This window comes from Pogoniulus pusillus, chromosome 2 (assembly GCF_015220805.1).
Source record: "Pogoniulus pusillus isolate bPogPus1 chromosome 2, bPogPus1.pri, whole genome shotgun sequence".
Taxonomy (NCBI): Eukaryota; Metazoa; Chordata; class Aves; order Piciformes; family Lybiidae; genus Pogoniulus; species Pogoniulus pusillus.
The window spans coordinates 48,824,539-48,840,495 of NC_087265.1; the positions used below are offsets into that span (position 1 = coordinate 48,824,539).

Here is a 15,957-nt window from a genome sequence, read left to right on the forward strand (position 1 = left end):
GCTGGTGAGCTGTGCCCGGTGTACAGTACATTGTGTGGCATGTGGTATTCGGTGTTGCGTAGCAGGTACCCAGTGTGACATAACTGGCACCAAGCAGAGTGCGCCGGTATCCATGGCCCGTTAGCAGGTGTGCAGTAGTGGGCACAAGGTGTCCAGTACGCATTGCTCGGTGCCCTGTCCCCGCTATGCAGCAGCCGGTGCCCCGCATCCAGCGCACAGCAACCGATACCGGGGCACCCACCCGGCGCCGGTGCCTGGTTGCCGCCCCCACACCGCCCCCCGCACCGCCTTCGGTGCCGCCCTCCGCCACCCCCGGTCCTTCCCTTCCCCGCCCCGTCCCGTGCGCTGCCGACGGAGCATGGCGGGCCCGAGTGGCGGGGCCCGGCGGCCGCTGCTGCCGCTGCTCCTGCGCTCCCACCCGCCGCCCCCGCCGCGACGCAGCAGCCCGGGGCCGCCCCGCAGGACAGGGGGCTCGGCGGCAGCGGCGGCGGGGCCGGCACGGCTGAAAGGACCAGAGGAGCTGCCGGGGCCGGGGCTGTTCCGGACTTTCGTCTGGCTCTTCTTGCGAGGCTACCTGCTGCACACACACCGGCTTCAGGTGCGCCGGGGCAGCCCGGCCCGAGGGCTGCGGGGACCGGGGGTGCGCGGGGGCTGGGAACCCCGCACGGGTACGTGGGCGTGGGGGCCTGGGAGGGGTGCGTGTGGTGGACAGGCTCCTGGATAGGTTCTGTATGGGCGAAGAAGGGAGCTTTCGGTGGGTGCATGTTAGGGCCAGGGTGAGATGGGCTTTGGGTGTGGGGGTGGGGGGTAGGCGACAAGTACTGGCACGGACCGGCAAGGAGGGGGGGGGGGGGGGGCGGTAGGGCCAGTGAGAGGAGGGGCTGGGCGGTGAGGAGCACCCTGCAGTGATACTGAGAGGGTCTCGCACGGAACCGGGTGGCCCTGGTAGGCTCCTGCCAGTCCAGAGCCTGCTCTAACACCCCCAAGCTGGCCGAGCAGCCAAAGGTAATGGTTTTGGGGGACAGCTCAAGGGGTCCTGGCAGCCTCAGGGTGCCCAGGCTGGAGGGGCTGCAATTTAAAGGGCAGGCGGCTGGGCAGGTGTTCGCGCAGATGGTACCCGGGCAGGCAGAGGAGGGACAAGCAGAGGTGTTTTCTTCTGTCAACACTTCCTCATACGTCGGATGAAGCAAGCAATGGGCTTGGCTGGCTGCGGGCCAGACGACATCGTCCAGTGCCCCAGAGCTCTGAGTGGCCAGAGGAGCTTGCAGGGTTATGCCTTCCTGGCACCACCGGGCACTGCTGTTTGGAGGTGGAGCTGTCACAGGGCAGCAGGGTCTTGGAGTGCAGACCCAGGAGCTCCCTGCTGCTCCCTCCTGCTGCTGGGGCTCCAAGCACAGCCTGGCTTTTCCAGCAGATGCCCACACGATTTTCTTGGATCACGGCAGCCCTGGGTTCTCTCAGCTCTGCTTTCAGAGGCCTGCGCCTTTTCGGGTCCTGCCTGCCAACAGATGCCAGTGGGCAGGCTTCAACCCAGGCCACGGCCGCCCGTGGCCCCATGCAGCATGCTTGCCACCGGCGAGCTGCCTGCAGCACTGGCACCAGGGCAGCTGTCCCTCCCCCTCCTCCTGCCACCACGCGCGAGGAACGTCTCCCCGCGGTGACGAATCCAGCTGAATCCGGGCACAGGCTGCGATGTAGTCAGTCACCAAGGGAGATTGTATCACGTGCATCCCCTCAGCCGCGGGCAGCGGGGACCGGGGCCTTACCGTTAGGTCCCCCAGGGCCCCCTGCCCTCGGCCCCACTCCACAGAGCCTCTGTGGCAGTGCCTGGGTGGGAAGGAAATCGCCCCTTGGATGTGGCCCTGAGCAGATCCACTTGCGGCCCCTGCGAGATGCGCTAACGGGTCACGGTGCTCCCCAGCAGGGAGGCAGGCACTGGTGCATCTGAGAAGGGAGCTGCCGCTGGTAGAGCCCAGAGTGGGGCTGACACTTAACTGGCCTGCGAGCCCATGGCCCCAGGGCATTGCCCCAGGGGTGGCAGCCTCCACTGGAAGCAGCCCAGTCCTGCACCAGCCTGGCACTACCTTCCCACTGTTGATCATTAACCACTGTTACTGGGTGGTGGGTTCAAGGACCCACGAAGGGATTGTTGCCCCCAGGCAGAGCAGAGCCAGGGTTATGCTGGAAGCAGCAGGCCTTGGACCTGCCACAAGCCACTGCAATGGGCCTGCATCTCATCAGAGCTCTATGCTTGGCCATTGTCCCTCTCCCCGCTGTGCCCCCCACCTTGGGTCTTGCTTCCCCAAGAAACCCACCAGGCCCTCCATGCATCTGGGGTGGGTGAGGGATGTACCAGCCTATGTCAGGGACTGATACCAGGTGTGGTTAGTGCTGATACAGGGCATATTCCTGGAGACATCAGTTCAAACCACCTGCAGAGTGCTTCAAGGATGGTACCAGGTTGAGGGGGTCAGAGGCAGGTGCTTGGGCCCAGCTGGTGCAGAGGAGTCCCTGGTATGGGCGCAGAGCACACCAGGTACATACAAGGTGGCATCAGAGCAGGGAGGGACTGATAGAGGTCCAGTGCTGGCCCTGTGCTCCTCACCCTGCCCTGTTTTGGTCATGGCAGCTGATGTCTCGGCGCCTGTATGGCCCTATCTGGAAGTCGACCTTTGGGCACTATGAGAACATCAACATCGGGAGCCCGGTGGTGCTGGAGCAGCTGCTGCGGCAGGAGGGCAAGTACCCCATGCGGAGTGACATGGCTCTCTGGAAGGAGCACCGGGACACCCGGCGGCTGCCCTACGGACCCTTCACCGAGTGAGTCCTGCCCTGGCTGTGCTCCACGGGGGGCAGGATGCCCCTGGCCCTTCCTCAGGTGTAGGGCCTGGGTGGCAGCTGCATTGCTTCCCTCTCCTGTGAGCAGTGCGACCCTGCCAAACAGAATGGCGTGGCCATGGGGAGTAAAGAAACCCGCTGGGGTGGCTGAATGCACCCACACGTGGGGAAAACTGCTGCCAGCCTCTGCCCTCTGCCCAGTCGTGTGCCTGGCACTGAGCCCTGTCCCCATGCAGGGAAGGGGAGCGCTGGTACCGCCTGCGCCAGGTCCTCAACAAGCGGCTGCTGAAGCCCTCGGAGGCAGTGCTGTACGCAGATGCCATCGGGGAGGTGGTGTCAGACCTGATGGTGCGACTGCGGGAGGAGCGGAGCCGCAGTCCCTCAGGGGTGCTCGTGAGTGATGTGGCCAACCTGCTCTACCGCTTTGCTCTGGAAGGTAGGGTGTCCTCCTCCTCACCCCTGCTTGGCCCCACTCTTTCCGTCCTCTCAGGCGTCAGCATGAGGTCTTTCCTCAACAGGGATCTCCTACATCCTCTTTGAGACCCGCATTGGATGCCTAAAGCAGCAGGTCCCCGCCGAGACCCAGCGCTTCATTGACTCCATCAACCTCATGTTCAAGAACTCCATCTTTGCTACTGTCCTGCCCCGATGGAGCCGCAAAGTACTGCCCTTCTGGGACCGCTACCTGGACAGCTGGGACACCATCTTTGCCTTTGGTGAGTGATGGTGATGATGGTGGTGGCCCAGCATGGTGAGATCAGACTCCATAGGACCCTCAAAAGTGGGGCAGTTTATGGCCGTGTGTTGTTTTAACTGCCCCCTCTCTCTTAGCACTGGGTCCTGCTCTGTCCCTGCAGGCAAGAACCTGATTGACAAAAAAATGGAGGAGCTGGAGGGGCAGGTGGAGCGGGGCAAGGAGGTGTCTGGCTACCTAAGCTACCTGCTGGCCAGTGGCAGGCTCAGCCTGGATGAAGTCTATGGCAGTGTGGCCGAGCTCCTCCTGGCTGGCGTGGACACGGTGAGAGCTGGGCAGCCACTGCCAGGAGATCCCCACTGAGCTCTGTGTTGGGAGGCAGCCACAGGGCCACATTTAACCACACTGCCCAGACCCTGGGTGCTCTGGGGTGGTGGCTGGGGCAGGGATGGTGCTCCACAGAGGCAAATGCTGGGGGGTCAGTGTTCAGGAGTCAGTCAGTACAGATGCTGTCCTCTGCTCTGCTCCCTGCCTCAGTTTTCCGTGTGCTCACTGCCCCTTGCCCCTGGATTCTGTGCACACCAGAGCAGGGGTTCTCTGGTGCCATGCTTGGCACAAGGCTGCTCAGGCTCCAGCCCTATCTTACTCACTCCCCTCTGTGCTTCACTTCCTTAGACCTCCAACACACTGTCTTGGGCCCTCTACCACCTCTCCCGGGACTCAGGCATCCAGGAGGCGCTGTACCAGGAGCTGAAAGCCGTCGTGCCTGCCGACCGTTTTCCTGGTGCCGAGGATATCCCCAAGATGCCAATGCTTCGAGCTGTTATCAAGGAGACGCTGAGGTACAGCCCAGACTTGTCCCCGCCCCAGGGTTCTGGTCACCAGCCCCTTACCCAGGGCTAGTCCCTTCTCCCCCTGCATCGGGGTGCACAAGCCAGGCTTGGTGCTGAGCTGGATTTCAGTCTGTCAGGCCTGCATCTATCCATTCCCTCCCTGGGGAGTGGGGACGCAGCTGCCAAGCAGCAGATGCTCCCCTTTTGGCCTGCCTGTGGCTCTCTCCCTCAGGAGTCCTCAGATGACTCCTACTCCTTCACTAACTCTCTCCATATGCCAGGGTCTACCCCGTGGTGCCCACCAATGCCAGGGTCTTCTATGAGAAGGACATTGTCATCGGAGACTACCTCTTCCCCAAGAACGTGAGTGGGGGCTGTGCTGTGGGGGACCCTCGCTGCACTCAGTGGTGCTGGGCAGGGGTCATTAACCCCCCACCCTTCTTGCCACGCAGACCCTCTTCGTCCTGGCGCACTATGCGATGTCCCATGATGAGACCTACTTCCCTGAGCCCGAGCGGTTCCTGCCCCAGCGCTGGCTCCGGGGCCATGGTTCCCCTCACCACCCCTTCAGCTCCATCCCCTTTGGCTATGGGGTCCGTGCCTGTGTTGGTCGCCGCATTGCTGAGCTGGAGATGCACCTGGCCCTTGCCAGGGTGGGTAGAGTCCCTGACCTCGGTGACAGCATACGCTGGGCCACGGCCTCAAGGGGTCTCAGAGGCACTGCCACCCTCCTTCTCCCTGCAGATCATCCAGGCGTTCGAGGTGCGGCCAGACCCCCGTGGCGTGGAGGTGACGTCCGTGTCCCGCATTGTGCTGGTGGCTGACAAGCCCATCAACCTGGAGTTCATCGCTCGCCCGGGGGCCCCCTGACTGCGGTCCCATCCCCCTACCCTGAGTGCCAAGCGGGGACTCCCACTGCCACATGAAGAGGGGCAGGAAGGCAAATCCACCCCAGCACCCACCACTTGCCCAGCTTGAGCGGGATGACTCCCAGCCCCACTGTGGGGAAGATGGGTGGGATAGAGGATGCCCCCAGCTTGCCTTTGGGGCACTGGTACCCCCCTAACTCAAATGAGCGGGAGGGTTGGGGAACTGCTGTGCCTTTCAACATGCCACAAGGGGTTGTATCCCCCCCATCTTGTGCCCAGCTGGGCTGCGCTGGGGACCTGGGAGCTGTGCTGGGGCGGGGGAAGCGGGGAGGGGGCTTGCAGCCGTTTGGTGTCTCCTTGGTCCCGTCCTTGTGTTAGCTGCGCGTGGATCTGTGCCTGGAGTCAGGATGTCTGGGTCCTCTCTGAACAGTTGACCTTGGCCTCAGCCACCTCTCTGTGCCTCACTTTCCCCCTGCTGCCTGTCAGGAGAGGATTTGGGGTTTGCTCCTGGTCCGAAAAGGCAGAGCCAGCCCTGGCCCCAGGCAAGTGGAGCAATAACACGGCGCGTCCCCGGCGGTGGGGAGGAGGCCTTTCAGCACCCAAGCCTGGTACTGTGTCCCCCGGCAAGGCCAGGCAGCAGAGGAGGGGTGTGGAGCACCCAGGACCTTTCACTATCAGCTGTTACTGTTGCACTGAGATGCTGATAAGGAGTCATGAGTATAGGGGGCAGGGCTGACTCCTGGCGAAGCAGCCGGGGGGGGGGGGGGTTCAGCTCAGTTCCCTTGTCCCCAGTGGTGATACCGAGGGCCATCATGGGGTGTCAGAGCTGGCAGCAACCACAGGCAAGGGGTGCACTGCTGCTTGCACAGGGTGCTGGAGGACTGGGTTATGGGGCACCCTACCAATGACACCCCACCACCACCACCTTCCTGTTGTGCAGTGACCATAGCTGACATGAGGGAAGCAGCAAGCAGAAATGTTGCTGTCACCGAGGCTGCCATCTCGGAGGGACCCAAGGAGACCCACACATCACTGCCATGGTGGAGCTATCAGCACTGCACATCTTGTGTTGCCGTTCACCTGGCTTGATCCACATGGGCAAAGGTGCCACCTTGTGCCTATGCTGCCCTTGCTGGCATCCCAGGCTGGGACCTCCAGCCCTGCCGAGCAGCTGGCACCACTTTCCCAGCCTAGCTCTCTCTGCTGAGGCCATGTCCAGCACACCCTACAAAAGCAAAGCAGCAGTTCTTGGAGCAGGTTGCTTTATCACAATGAGGCTGAACAGATCAGAAAATAAATACCCTCTGCCCACCCCAAAACGTGCATAGGGTCCCCATGCAAATGCCCATCTTGGCACCAGCTCTGATGCAGGCTGTGCCTCTGCCAGGAATTGCTATCCCAATGTGACCCTGTAACAAACAAGCCTGTGTGTGCAGCTGAGCCTAGGGGTGGCCAAGTACCTCAGGGCCATTCCAGTCTTGTGCCCAGCTGCAGATGTTGCAAAGCTCGCTGCATGGTGGCCATCAAGCATCAGCATGTGCCTGCTGGTAGGAGGCAAACCTGGGGCCTCTTTTACCCACTCTCTGCCTCCCCAGGGCTGGCAGGATCTGGCCCTGGACTCAAGACGAGCACCAGAACCTGGGTAGGTGGGCAAGTCCTCCCACAGAGAGCCTCTGGAGCCCAAGCCTCCTTCCATAGCCCCAGGGTCACACAAGAAGCCCCCAAGTCAGATGAGACTGCAGCACTTCCCCAGTGTCTTCAGAGTGAGGATCGGTCAATGCCTGTGGGGTGAGAGATCTTGTGAGGTCATAGCCCCCGGCAAACACTGGCCCTAGGCTCAGCACCACCCTGCAGCACAACCCATCCCTTGTCTTGTTAGCGGAGTGTTGCCTCCATCCCTGTCTTGAATGGAAACCCTGGAGTAAGAGAGGGACTGGCCCAGAGGAGGGCATCCTGGTGGACTCCTGACATGGTCACCATGGATGTAGTGAATGATGTCATCGTGATAGGAAAGCAAGGGAGGGAGGAGGTGTACCTAGTTGCTCCACACTGCTCCCAGTCCCCTTCTATGTGAAGCAACTGGGCACCACCGGGTGAACTGGTGGGTATGGGGATGTCCCAGCTTTGTGCCCCACCACCACCCCAGAAAAGCATTGGTACCTCTGGGAAGCAGGTGAGCACTGGGGCCAGATTCCCCCTTCCCCAGTTCACCCCTAAATCAGTGCCAGCACCTTGCCCACCCATTGCCAGCAAGGACTCACCAGGCAGTGGGCAAGTGGAGCCAGGTGCAGGCAGCCAGGCAGCATAGTCCCAGCGTAGCCCGGGAGTGAGCCCTCTCCCTGGAGCAAGCAGTTTTGGGCTGCTGCGCGTGGAGGGCTCTGCCAGCCATGGCTCGTGGGGCAGCCGTGCTGTGCTATGTGTTAGTGGTGGGTGGCATGTCTGGGGTGTGTGAGCGGGGGTCTGCTCCTTCTGTGTCCCCCAGGAATGGCACTGGAAGGGCTCAGGTCTCAGAAGGAAGAGCTTTGAGGCAAGGTCAAAAAAGCACTTTTGTCTTGGGGTGCATCACACCCCAAACCCCTCATCCAGCCCAAAGCACAGGGACCTGCAAAACCTTCATCCCACGTGCTGCCTAGATGGGGGTCTGGGAGCATCTCCATGGAAGGTGCCCCCCATCCTTCCTCACAAGCACCAGAGATCAGCACTCCAGAAAGGATCCCCTGTGATCATTCCATCTCTGGGGACAAGCAGCACCTGGGTCCTGCCATCCCCACCTGGGCACCCAGCACTGCTGGACCCCAGCCCCATCCTCCTCCATCCCCTGGGACCAGTTTAGTTGGGGTGAAGGGAGGTAGCCCCCACAGGGAGGTAACTAAGGTGCAGGTGACCCAGCAGTGGGGAGGGGACGAGCACGCAGTGGTAGGGGGCGGTGCCTACCTGAAGTGGAGAGAAATGTAGGGTGCAAGTGGAGAAAGACGAAGCGCCACGGGCTAAGAGTTAAGAGCATTGATACCTGCAGGAGTGAGCACAAGGGCCTGGAGGATGTCGGAGAGGGAGACGATCCCCCGCGGGTATTGATTCTCATCCACCAGAACCAGGCGATGGACCTGTGGGCACAGTCAGAGCATCACAGGCAGGTCGGGCAGCAGGGGCTGGTGCTGGCACAAGTCCCCAGCATCACACCTGTGCCTTGGCAATGCGATCAATGACATCCTCCATGGTTTCATGGGAGTAGCAGGTGAGGACCCCCTCCAGGCAGACAGTGCGCTGCCGCAGTGCTTCCCTCACACTAATGTCCAGGTTGTTGTAGGTCTTCTGGGCTGCCAGATGCTGTGGGAGAGGTAGCCCTGCTCAGTGCCCCACAGTGTCCTCACACCCTGTTATGCTTGGTGAAGCATGGGACACCAAGCCCTAAGGATACACAGGGCAGATTTGCACTGGCAAGTTCACGTCGCTGTATGTGGAGTAGGTTTGCATGGGCACAGGCAGGTATGAGCACCCCACCAGTGGCATGCAGGGGGCCACACTCATGCCTGGGCATGCAAACAGACATCCTACTCACAATGACATCAAACCGGGAGTAGAGGCCAACCACTTGCCCTGCAAGAGAGACAAGGCATGGGCTGGGAAGGGGCCCTGAGGACCACCTGCTGTGCTCGCCCTGCACTCCAAGGGGCAGCCAAAGGAGCAGGATGGGGATTTGGATGGGGATGAGGCCACAGCTGCTGGCAGAAGGAGATGGGGAGATAACTAGCTCCCTCCTCAGGTACCAGCATCATTGATGACTGGCAGGGCGGAGACGCGGCGGTCCACGAAGATCTCCAGTGCAGTGTAGACAGGGGCAGTCTCGGGCACGACAGCTACATCGCGGAAGGTGCCAACACATAGCTCCTGCACTGTCTTCTTCAGGAAGCGTGGCTTGGGGACAGTGGAGCCCTGTGGTAGGGCAGGGTGGGGCTGGCACCTACGCACACCCTGACACCCCTGCTTGTGCCTCTCCGCACTTGCCCCGTGTAAACACAGAGGCCTGGCACTCACAAAGATGTGGAGGAACTTGAGGATGCGTTTGTGCGTCAGGATGTGCAGGACATTGCCCGAGGCAGGCTCGATGACAGGCAGGCGGTGGATCTTGTGTTTGATCAGGGAGTAGACCGCATCGAAGAGGCTGCAGGTGATGGGGACGCAGTGAGGGGAATGTGGGTGCATCACAGGCACCGTCCCACATTTGGATGTGCTTGCCCACAGCGGGCAGAGGCTCACCTGTCACTCGGGGAGATGTAGACCAGTGGCTTGAAGGAGCCCTGCAGATACACCTCTGCCAAGGAAGAGAGGTGGAAGACAGGATCCCCCAGCCCCCTCGTGCAGCAGTGCACCAGCAACTCCCACCCCCATGCCCTGCACAACATCCCCAGCACAGCCACCCCCATCACTCTGCTCTTTACCTCTCCATGTCTCAATCTTGTGCTCCTCTACCTCGTAGATCTGAACCTGATGGCAGGAAGGTGACCTGGTCTCAGTGACCCCACAGGGGATTCTGGAGCCCTGCCCCTCCCCAAGCATCTCACTCCATCACCATGAGTGCAGGGATCACATCTAGGGTGCCAAGCAGATGCCAGGCTGGCTGAGAGCATGGGGGTCATGGCCTAATGCTGAAGAGGGGACCAGGAGAAGTGGGGAGAGCCCCTCCCTGTCCCGAGCCCACCCCAAACCCCATGGCCTCCCTGCTGCACTCACCAGAGGTGAGCGGTAGTAGCGGTGGAGGATGTTGATGAAGTCGGTGATGGTGAGCATCCCTGCAGAGACACGTGGGGCTGGCAGCGCTGCCCACACCCTCACTGCCAGGCAGGAGAAGGGACCGGGCTGTGCTGCTGGCACTCACCCACAAAGCTCTGCGTCTTGCTGTCCCAGAGCGGGGCAGCACGCACCCCATTGGCCACCAGTGCCACAAAGGCTTTCTTGATCTGCAAGCAGAGTTAGGAGGGGGTCAGAAGGTGCCCAAGCCAACTCCCTCCCTGCCTGTCCCCACCAATCGCCTTGCTTTGTCACCTCCAGGGAGATGTCAAAGACGACGAGCTTGCAGCTGGTGGGGATTGCATCGTAGCAACAGTGGCTCCTCATGAAGTGCATGTAGACCTCAGCATCGGGGGTCTGAAACTCACTCTCTGGGCCTAGCCCCAGCACCTCGTTTCCCAACGTGAAGGTGACAGGTCTTGGGCGCCTCTGTCTATCCTCTTCCTCCTCTTCCCTGTGGCACACGGCCTCCGGGAACCCTGCGGGCAAACCCACCCCAGCCCTGGCCCGTGAGCTGAGATACCGGGTCTCAGTGCCCTCCTACACGGGGGAAGCAGGGGGCATGCTGTGAGAGGGGATGATCCCCACAGACCTCTCCCCTATGCCCCGGTTCCCTGCTCCACAGAGGCTGTTCACATTACTGCAGCTCTCCAGCCTGCGCAGCACTGGGAGCTCGTGGAGGGGAGCTGAGATCTGAGGAGTGAGGGCAACGAGGGCAGGGCTGGCAGAGGACCAGGGCGTGAGTAAAACAGCCTCCCTGCCTCCACCTAGATGCTGCCTGCTACCCACCTTTCTCCTCATGGTGGGCAGCAGCGTCCAGCAGCGTCACCTGAGTGAGTGGCACACAGTGAGAGGGGTCAACAAAAGCCAGCCCAGCCTCTCCCCTACCCGTAGCTGCTGCCTGTACCCACCTGCTGCCCCAGCTCTCCCCAGACAGAGGGGGCACACTTCTCAGAGTAGAGATGCAGGCCCCACTCAGCCCCTGTGCTCCCAGAGAGCACCCTGCTCACCCAGGACCCCTGGAGCCTGACACCCTCATGGCTCCAGCGCAGGGTACCCACCTTGTCCCCTCGCAGCGGGGAACCCCCAGGGCAGGGCACAGCAGGGCAGGGCAGGGCATGGCAGGACCCCCACCCACCCACCCCCCACCCTGCCTGGCTGCTCTCCGCTGCCGGAGCCCGGAGTGTCCGCAGTGGCTCCGTGACCATCCTCTCCCTGTCCCAAGCCCAAGGTGTAAATCCCGGTCCAGCTTCCTGCCGTGCCGGGAGCCCCGCCAGCCCCACCTGCTCCCCGGGCCAGACCCTGCGGGCACCGGGGCGAGGCGGGCAGCCAGAGGCGGGGGGGAGCTGAGCACAGCTGCCTGACCCTGAGCCCCCGGGAGACTCTACCACAACGAAGTGGCACACCGTGGGAAGAGCACCCCTGGACCACAGATCCGCTGGGGGCAGAACCAACCTTCCCTATCCGCCCCACGGCAACAGAAGCCCAGCGACCGCTCCCCAGGAGCCCAGAGCCAGCCCCTGGACGGAGGCGACCCCACCCCAGTGTCCCCTAACCTTCCCCAAGGGGCTGGGCGGGCAGGCCGGCCAGGCTGCACTCCATATGCTTGTTCCCACGGCTGCCCGGGACCCCCACGCATGCCCCCACCCTGGGCATGGCTCCCCGCGCAGTGCCGGGAGGGCGCTGGGCTCGCCCGGCGGTACCTGGGCCGCGGCGGGGCCGGAGAGGCGCTCCATGCTGACCGCGGGGCGGCACGGCTATTCTGGGGCCGCGGCTGCCCGGGGCCTGGCAGATACGGTGTCAGTGAGGAATGCCAGCCGTGCCCCCGCCGCGGCCGCGGCCCGGGGGGGGATGGGGGGGGGGAACGACACCGCCACCACCGCCCGCAGCCAGCGCCGCCCAGCGACCCCGCGGGCCCGGGCCGGGCGGGATGTCCGCGGCCCCGGGGACGGGAGGGAGAGGGCGGCGGAGAGATGCTGGGGGCAGAAAGCCTGTCCCCTCCCCCCACCGATCCCCATCCTCTAGGAGCGGCGCTGAGCACCTGTCAGGATGCAGCCCTCCAGCGGGAGCGGGCACAGCATCGCCCTCCTCTCCCGGGGATGCTGGAGCGGGACCGAGTGCGGGTCACAGGCTTGGGCAGCAGCCATGGCACAGCTGGGGACCCTTCGCCCCCGATGGTGGCCCCGCCGGGGGTCCTGCTCCCGCCCAGCCGTGCCAAGCCACCCAGGGGCTCCAGGTTCCGGGGAAGCCTCTTCCCTTGCCTGCGGGGCCAGCCCCAGCTCGCTCCGACTCCATTTCTATTTCAGGAGGGTTCAAATAACCTCTTGGCCTGCTGCTGTGTGGGCCCTGAAGCAGCTGTGGGCGAGCAGGCTCCTGCCTGCTGGGCCAGGGGGACAAAGTGGCTCTGGCGCTGGGGGAACAGTTGGACACTGGCCCGTGGCGAGGTGCAAAGAGCCAAGTCCCTGCCCCCCAGGTGCTACCCCAAGGCAGGGAGAGGGAGAGACGAGGGCTTGGTGCTGGGGACAGGCCAGCAGGGCCTGGGTGACACAAGGACATGCAGTAGCTGCCCCAGTTGGTCCTGGGTGCCAGGGCGGCCTCGGCCCTGCAGTGGTGCATGGGTGCTGAGCCTGCCCACCACCGGGTGCTGGCGGCAGGGAAGGGAGCAGGCATCTCCACTTTCAGTGGCTATTTTCAGGTGCTGGAGAGAAGCCGAGGAGCGATAAGATTGTCGCCAAGGAGACCAGAGAAACAGGGCCCAGCTGTGGGCAGCAGCAGGGGGCTGCAAGGAGAGGGGGAGCGTTCTGCAAGGCAAAGGGCTCATGCATGGGGCTCATACACTCCCCACCCACACATCCCCCTGCCAGGCTGGGGAAACACAACCCAAACCTAGCAAAGGACAGCTCAGGGGACCCAATCTCCACTGCCCCTGCTGCAAGGCCAAGCCAGGCTGCTGTCTCCCTTGGTCAATGCCATGCAGGACAGTCCTCACAACACAGACCCCACGCCCCAGCACCATTGCACAGAGCTGATTCCCCATGCAGGGGAGCCTGGGAAAGAGAGGGGAAGAGCAGAAACCCAGCCTGTAGCAGAGCCCAGCAAAGCATGAGGAAGTCTGAGCAGTTCCACAGACCCAAACAGGTCAGGGAACAGAGGCAGGCAGATGTAGGTGAGGAGAACAGCTGAGCATGAGACTTTAATAGAAAGCCTTGAGAAACAAAGAGAAAATAGAGAGCAAATGCCAGGAAGAGTGCACCAGCCTCTAAGTCCACACAGGCATGCTCCAGGGCATCTGGGAGAGCTGAGAGCTCCCTCCCTGGCAGCCCTGGTGCCCCCTCGACAGAGCAGAGCCGTGCTGGAAGCCATGGTTTCTCTCAGGAGCAATGTGCAAACCCAAAGTTTCCACCAGGCCCCAGAGCTGGGGGAGGGCAGGACGTCTGAAAAGTCCTGGCAATCAGGTGAAATCCCTGGGGGCTGGAAGAAAGGAAACATCAGACCCATCTCTAAAAAGGGCAGAAAGGAGGACCCTGGGAACTACTGACCTGCCAGCCTCACCTCTGTGCCTAAGAAGATCGCGGAACAGATCCTCCTGGATGCCATGCTGAGGCACAGGGAGGACAGGGATTCGTGACAGTCAGCATGGCTTTACTAGGGGCAGGTCCTGCCTGACCAACCCAGCGCCTTTCTATGGTAACGTGGTTGAGTCATTAGGTAAGGGACACCCTGTGGGTGTGATCCATCCGTAGGAGAGGCTGAGGGAGCTGGGGGGAGTGCAGCCTGGAGAAAAGGAGGCTCAGGGCAGACCTCACTGCTGCCTACAACTACCTGAAGGGAGGCTGTAGACAGGTGGGGTTGGGCTCTTCTGCCAGGCAAGCAGCAACAGAACTGGGGGGACAGTCTCAAGCTGTGCCAGAGGAGCTTCAAGCTGGATGTTAGGAGGAAGTTGTTGTCAGAGAGAGTGATTGGCATTGGAATGTGCTGCCCAGGGAGGTGGTGGAGTCGCTGTGCCTGGAGGTGTTGAAGCCAAGCCTGGATGAGGCACTTAGTGCCATGGTCTGGTTGACTGGCATAGGCTGGGTGCTAGGTTGGGCTGGCTGAGCTTGGAGATGTGGATTTCTGGGTGGGCTGTTCAGTGGATAAGGAACTGGCTGGATGTCACATCCAGAGGGTGCTGCTCAATGGGTCCAAGTCCAGAGGGAGAGCAGTGCCAAGTGATGTCCCTCAGGGGTCCCTGCTGGCACCTGTGCTGTTTCATATTGTTACCAATGAAACAGACAGTGGGACCGAGGCATCACCAGCAAGTGTGCAGATGACAGCAAACTGTGTGGTGGTGTCAACACCAGAGGGACAGGAGGTCACCCAGAGGGAGCAGGACAGGCTGGAGAGTGGGCCCAGGTGAGTCTCAACAAGAGCAAGTGCAGGGTCCTGCACCTGGGACAGAGCAATCCTCACTGTCAGTACAGGCTGGGGGAGATGTTAGAGAGCAGCCCTGTGGAAAGGGACTTGGGGGTGCTGGTGGATGAGAAGCTGGACATGAGCAGACAGTGCAGGATTGCAGCCCAGGAGGCAAATCATACCCTGGGCTACATCAAGAAGTGTGGCCAGCAGAGCCAGAGAGGGGATTCTGCCACTCTGCTCTGGTGAGACCTCACCTGGAGTGCTGCATCCAGCTCTGGAGCCCTCCTTATCGGAAGGACATGGACCTGATGGAGCAGGTACAGAGGAGGGCCAGGGAAATGACCAGAGGGTTGGAGCAGATCTGCTATGAGGACAGGCTGAGGGAGCTGGGGGGGTTTCAATCTGGAGAGGAGGAGGCTCCGGGGTGACCTAGTAGCAGCCTTCCAGCTCCTGAAGGGGGCCGACAGGAAGGATGGAGAGAAGCTGTTTGCAAAGGCCTGCAGTGACAGGACGAGGGGCAATGGCTTCAAGTTGAGAAGAGCACATTTAGATTGGATGTTAGGAACAACTTCTTTACTGTGAGGGTGGTGGAGCAGAGGAACAGGTTGCCCAGGGAGGTGGTGGAGGCCATTCAAACCCCACTCACCCAGGCTTTGCCACGTGTTTCAGAAATGGAAGTCACCCAGCTCTCCTCTGCCCAGTGAAGCATCCCTCTGCACAAACAGCCCAAGTGAGTGCGCAGCACAGGGGGCTCCCACAGCCCTTGCTCTCCAGAATCAGCTCCTGTCTCTTCCTTTGAGGTAGGTTGAGGTGTCCCTGGGAGGGACAGTGACTGTTCACATCACCAGGGTGGTGTCCAAGAGGCAGCCAGCAGATTTCTGGTTGTCTCCACCAGCGTACTTGTTGAGAGGTAAGCTCTGAGAAGGGCTGGGCTCCAGGCATCTTGTGAGGTCCTCACCAGCTGAAGGAAGGAGTGTGCTGCAGGGGAAAGGAGGCACTGTAAGGCTCAGGGGCATTGAGAAAGGATCAAAAGGTGTACATTCAATTGCAGTATCATTATACAGACTCAGAGGCAGGGCTGCCAGGCTCACCTACTCAGTTTTTCATCCCAGGCAGCACCAGTCACCTGAACAGACACCCAAGAGAGCATCACAGCTTGATCTCCCCTGTCTGCATGCAAACCCAATATCATCCTGGCACGGGCACAGGAGCAGATATACCCTTTTCCTTAACACCAGAGACCAGGAGTGTGCCTGTCCTCCACTTCAGCTCACTCAAAAGAACCCCAGTCCTCCACCTCTCTGCAGGAGGCTGTCACGGCCAGCAGCACCCATTTTGCAGCCCAGCATTGCTCAGGGCAGCTGGCAGAATGCAGCAGAGCTGGACCCCACACTGCCCCACACTGTGACTGAAAGCCTCTGCTCCCTGCTGGCTACATCAGAAACCACAGTAGTGTAGGCCCCTGTGAGGACCATCTTGTCAGCATGTCTTGACCATGACAACTCCAAACATCATCCAGTCTGGCTGTTTTGGGCCTCAG

At 61.6% G+C, this 15,957-nt stretch overlaps 3 protein-coding genes across 3 annotated transcripts in view; 1 reads left to right on the forward strand and 2 right to left on the reverse strand.

The window, feature by feature from the left end:
* Positions 1-343: 343 nt before the first annotated feature.
* Positions 344-5,679, forward strand: LOC135186882 (sterol 26-hydroxylase, mitochondrial). Its single transcript, XM_064165042.1, has 9 exons — positions 344-598; positions 2,630-2,820; positions 3,075-3,274; positions 3,357-3,554; positions 3,696-3,856; positions 4,208-4,374; positions 4,647-4,728; positions 4,818-5,018; positions 5,110-5,679. The coding sequence occupies exons 1-9, from the start codon at positions 359-361 to the stop codon at positions 5,233-5,235; spliced, it is 1,566 nt and encodes a 521-aa protein (XP_064021112.1). The 5' UTR covers positions 344-358; the 3' UTR covers positions 5,236-5,679.
* Positions 5,680-6,479: 800 nt separating this feature from the next.
* On the reverse strand, positions 6,480-11,812 carry PRKAG3 (protein kinase AMP-activated non-catalytic subunit gamma 3). The gene is made up of 13 exons (XM_064165051.1): positions 11,726-11,812; positions 10,812-10,851; positions 10,278-10,501; positions 10,111-10,192; positions 9,966-10,024; positions 9,674-9,719; positions 9,492-9,546; positions 9,270-9,396; positions 9,002-9,167; positions 8,794-8,831; positions 8,415-8,561; positions 8,245-8,338; positions 6,480-7,015 (listed from the first exon to the last, which is right to left on the reverse strand). Exons 1-13 carry the CDS (start codon positions 11,756-11,758, stop codon positions 6,993-6,995), a joined length of 1,134 nt encoding a protein of 377 aa, XP_064021121.1. The 5' UTR covers positions 11,759-11,812; the 3' UTR covers positions 6,480-6,992.
* Positions 11,813-14,968: 3,156 nt separating this feature from the next.
* Positions 14,969-15,957, reverse strand: part of TTLL4 (tubulin tyrosine ligase like 4) — a 28,155-nt gene continuing 27,166 nt past the window's right edge. Inside the window, exon 19 of the mRNA XM_064165084.1 lies at positions 14,969-15,395. Within this exon, the coding sequence (XP_064021154.1) occupies positions 15,254-15,395 (142 nt within the window). The 3' untranslated portion in view covers positions 14,969-15,253. The remainder of the gene's footprint in view (positions 15,396-15,957) is intronic.

What these genes read in the sequence shown, in the direction of transcription:
- LOC135186882 (XM_064165042.1), top strand. Translation starts at nt 359, where the DNA reads ATGGCGGGCCCGAGTGGCGGGGCCCGGCGGCCGCTGCTGCCGCTGCTC. An exon ending in CCCTACGGACCCTTCACCGA is followed by an intron (nt 2,821 to 3,074) that starts GTGAGTCCTGCC and finishes GTCCCCATGCAG; the next exon opens with GGAAGGGGAGCGCTGGTACC. An exon ending in TGCACCTGGCCCTTGCCAGG is followed by an intron (nt 5,019 to 5,109) that starts GTGGGTAGAGTC and finishes TTCTCCCTGCAG; the next exon opens with ATCATCCAGGCGTTCGAGGT.
- PRKAG3 (XM_064165051.1), bottom strand. Translation starts at nt 11,758, where the DNA reads ATGGAGCGCCTCTCCGGCCCCGCCGCGGCCCAG. An exon ending in GCTACTACCGCTCACCTCTG is followed by an intron (nt 9,720 to 9,965) that starts GTGAGTGCAGCA and finishes TCCTGCCATCAG; the next exon opens with GTTCAGATCTACGAGGTAGA. An exon ending in GCCAGTCATCAATGATGCTG is followed by an intron (nt 8,832 to 9,001) that starts GTACCTGAGGAG and finishes TCTCTCTTGCAG; the next exon opens with GGCAAGTGGTTGGCCTCTAC.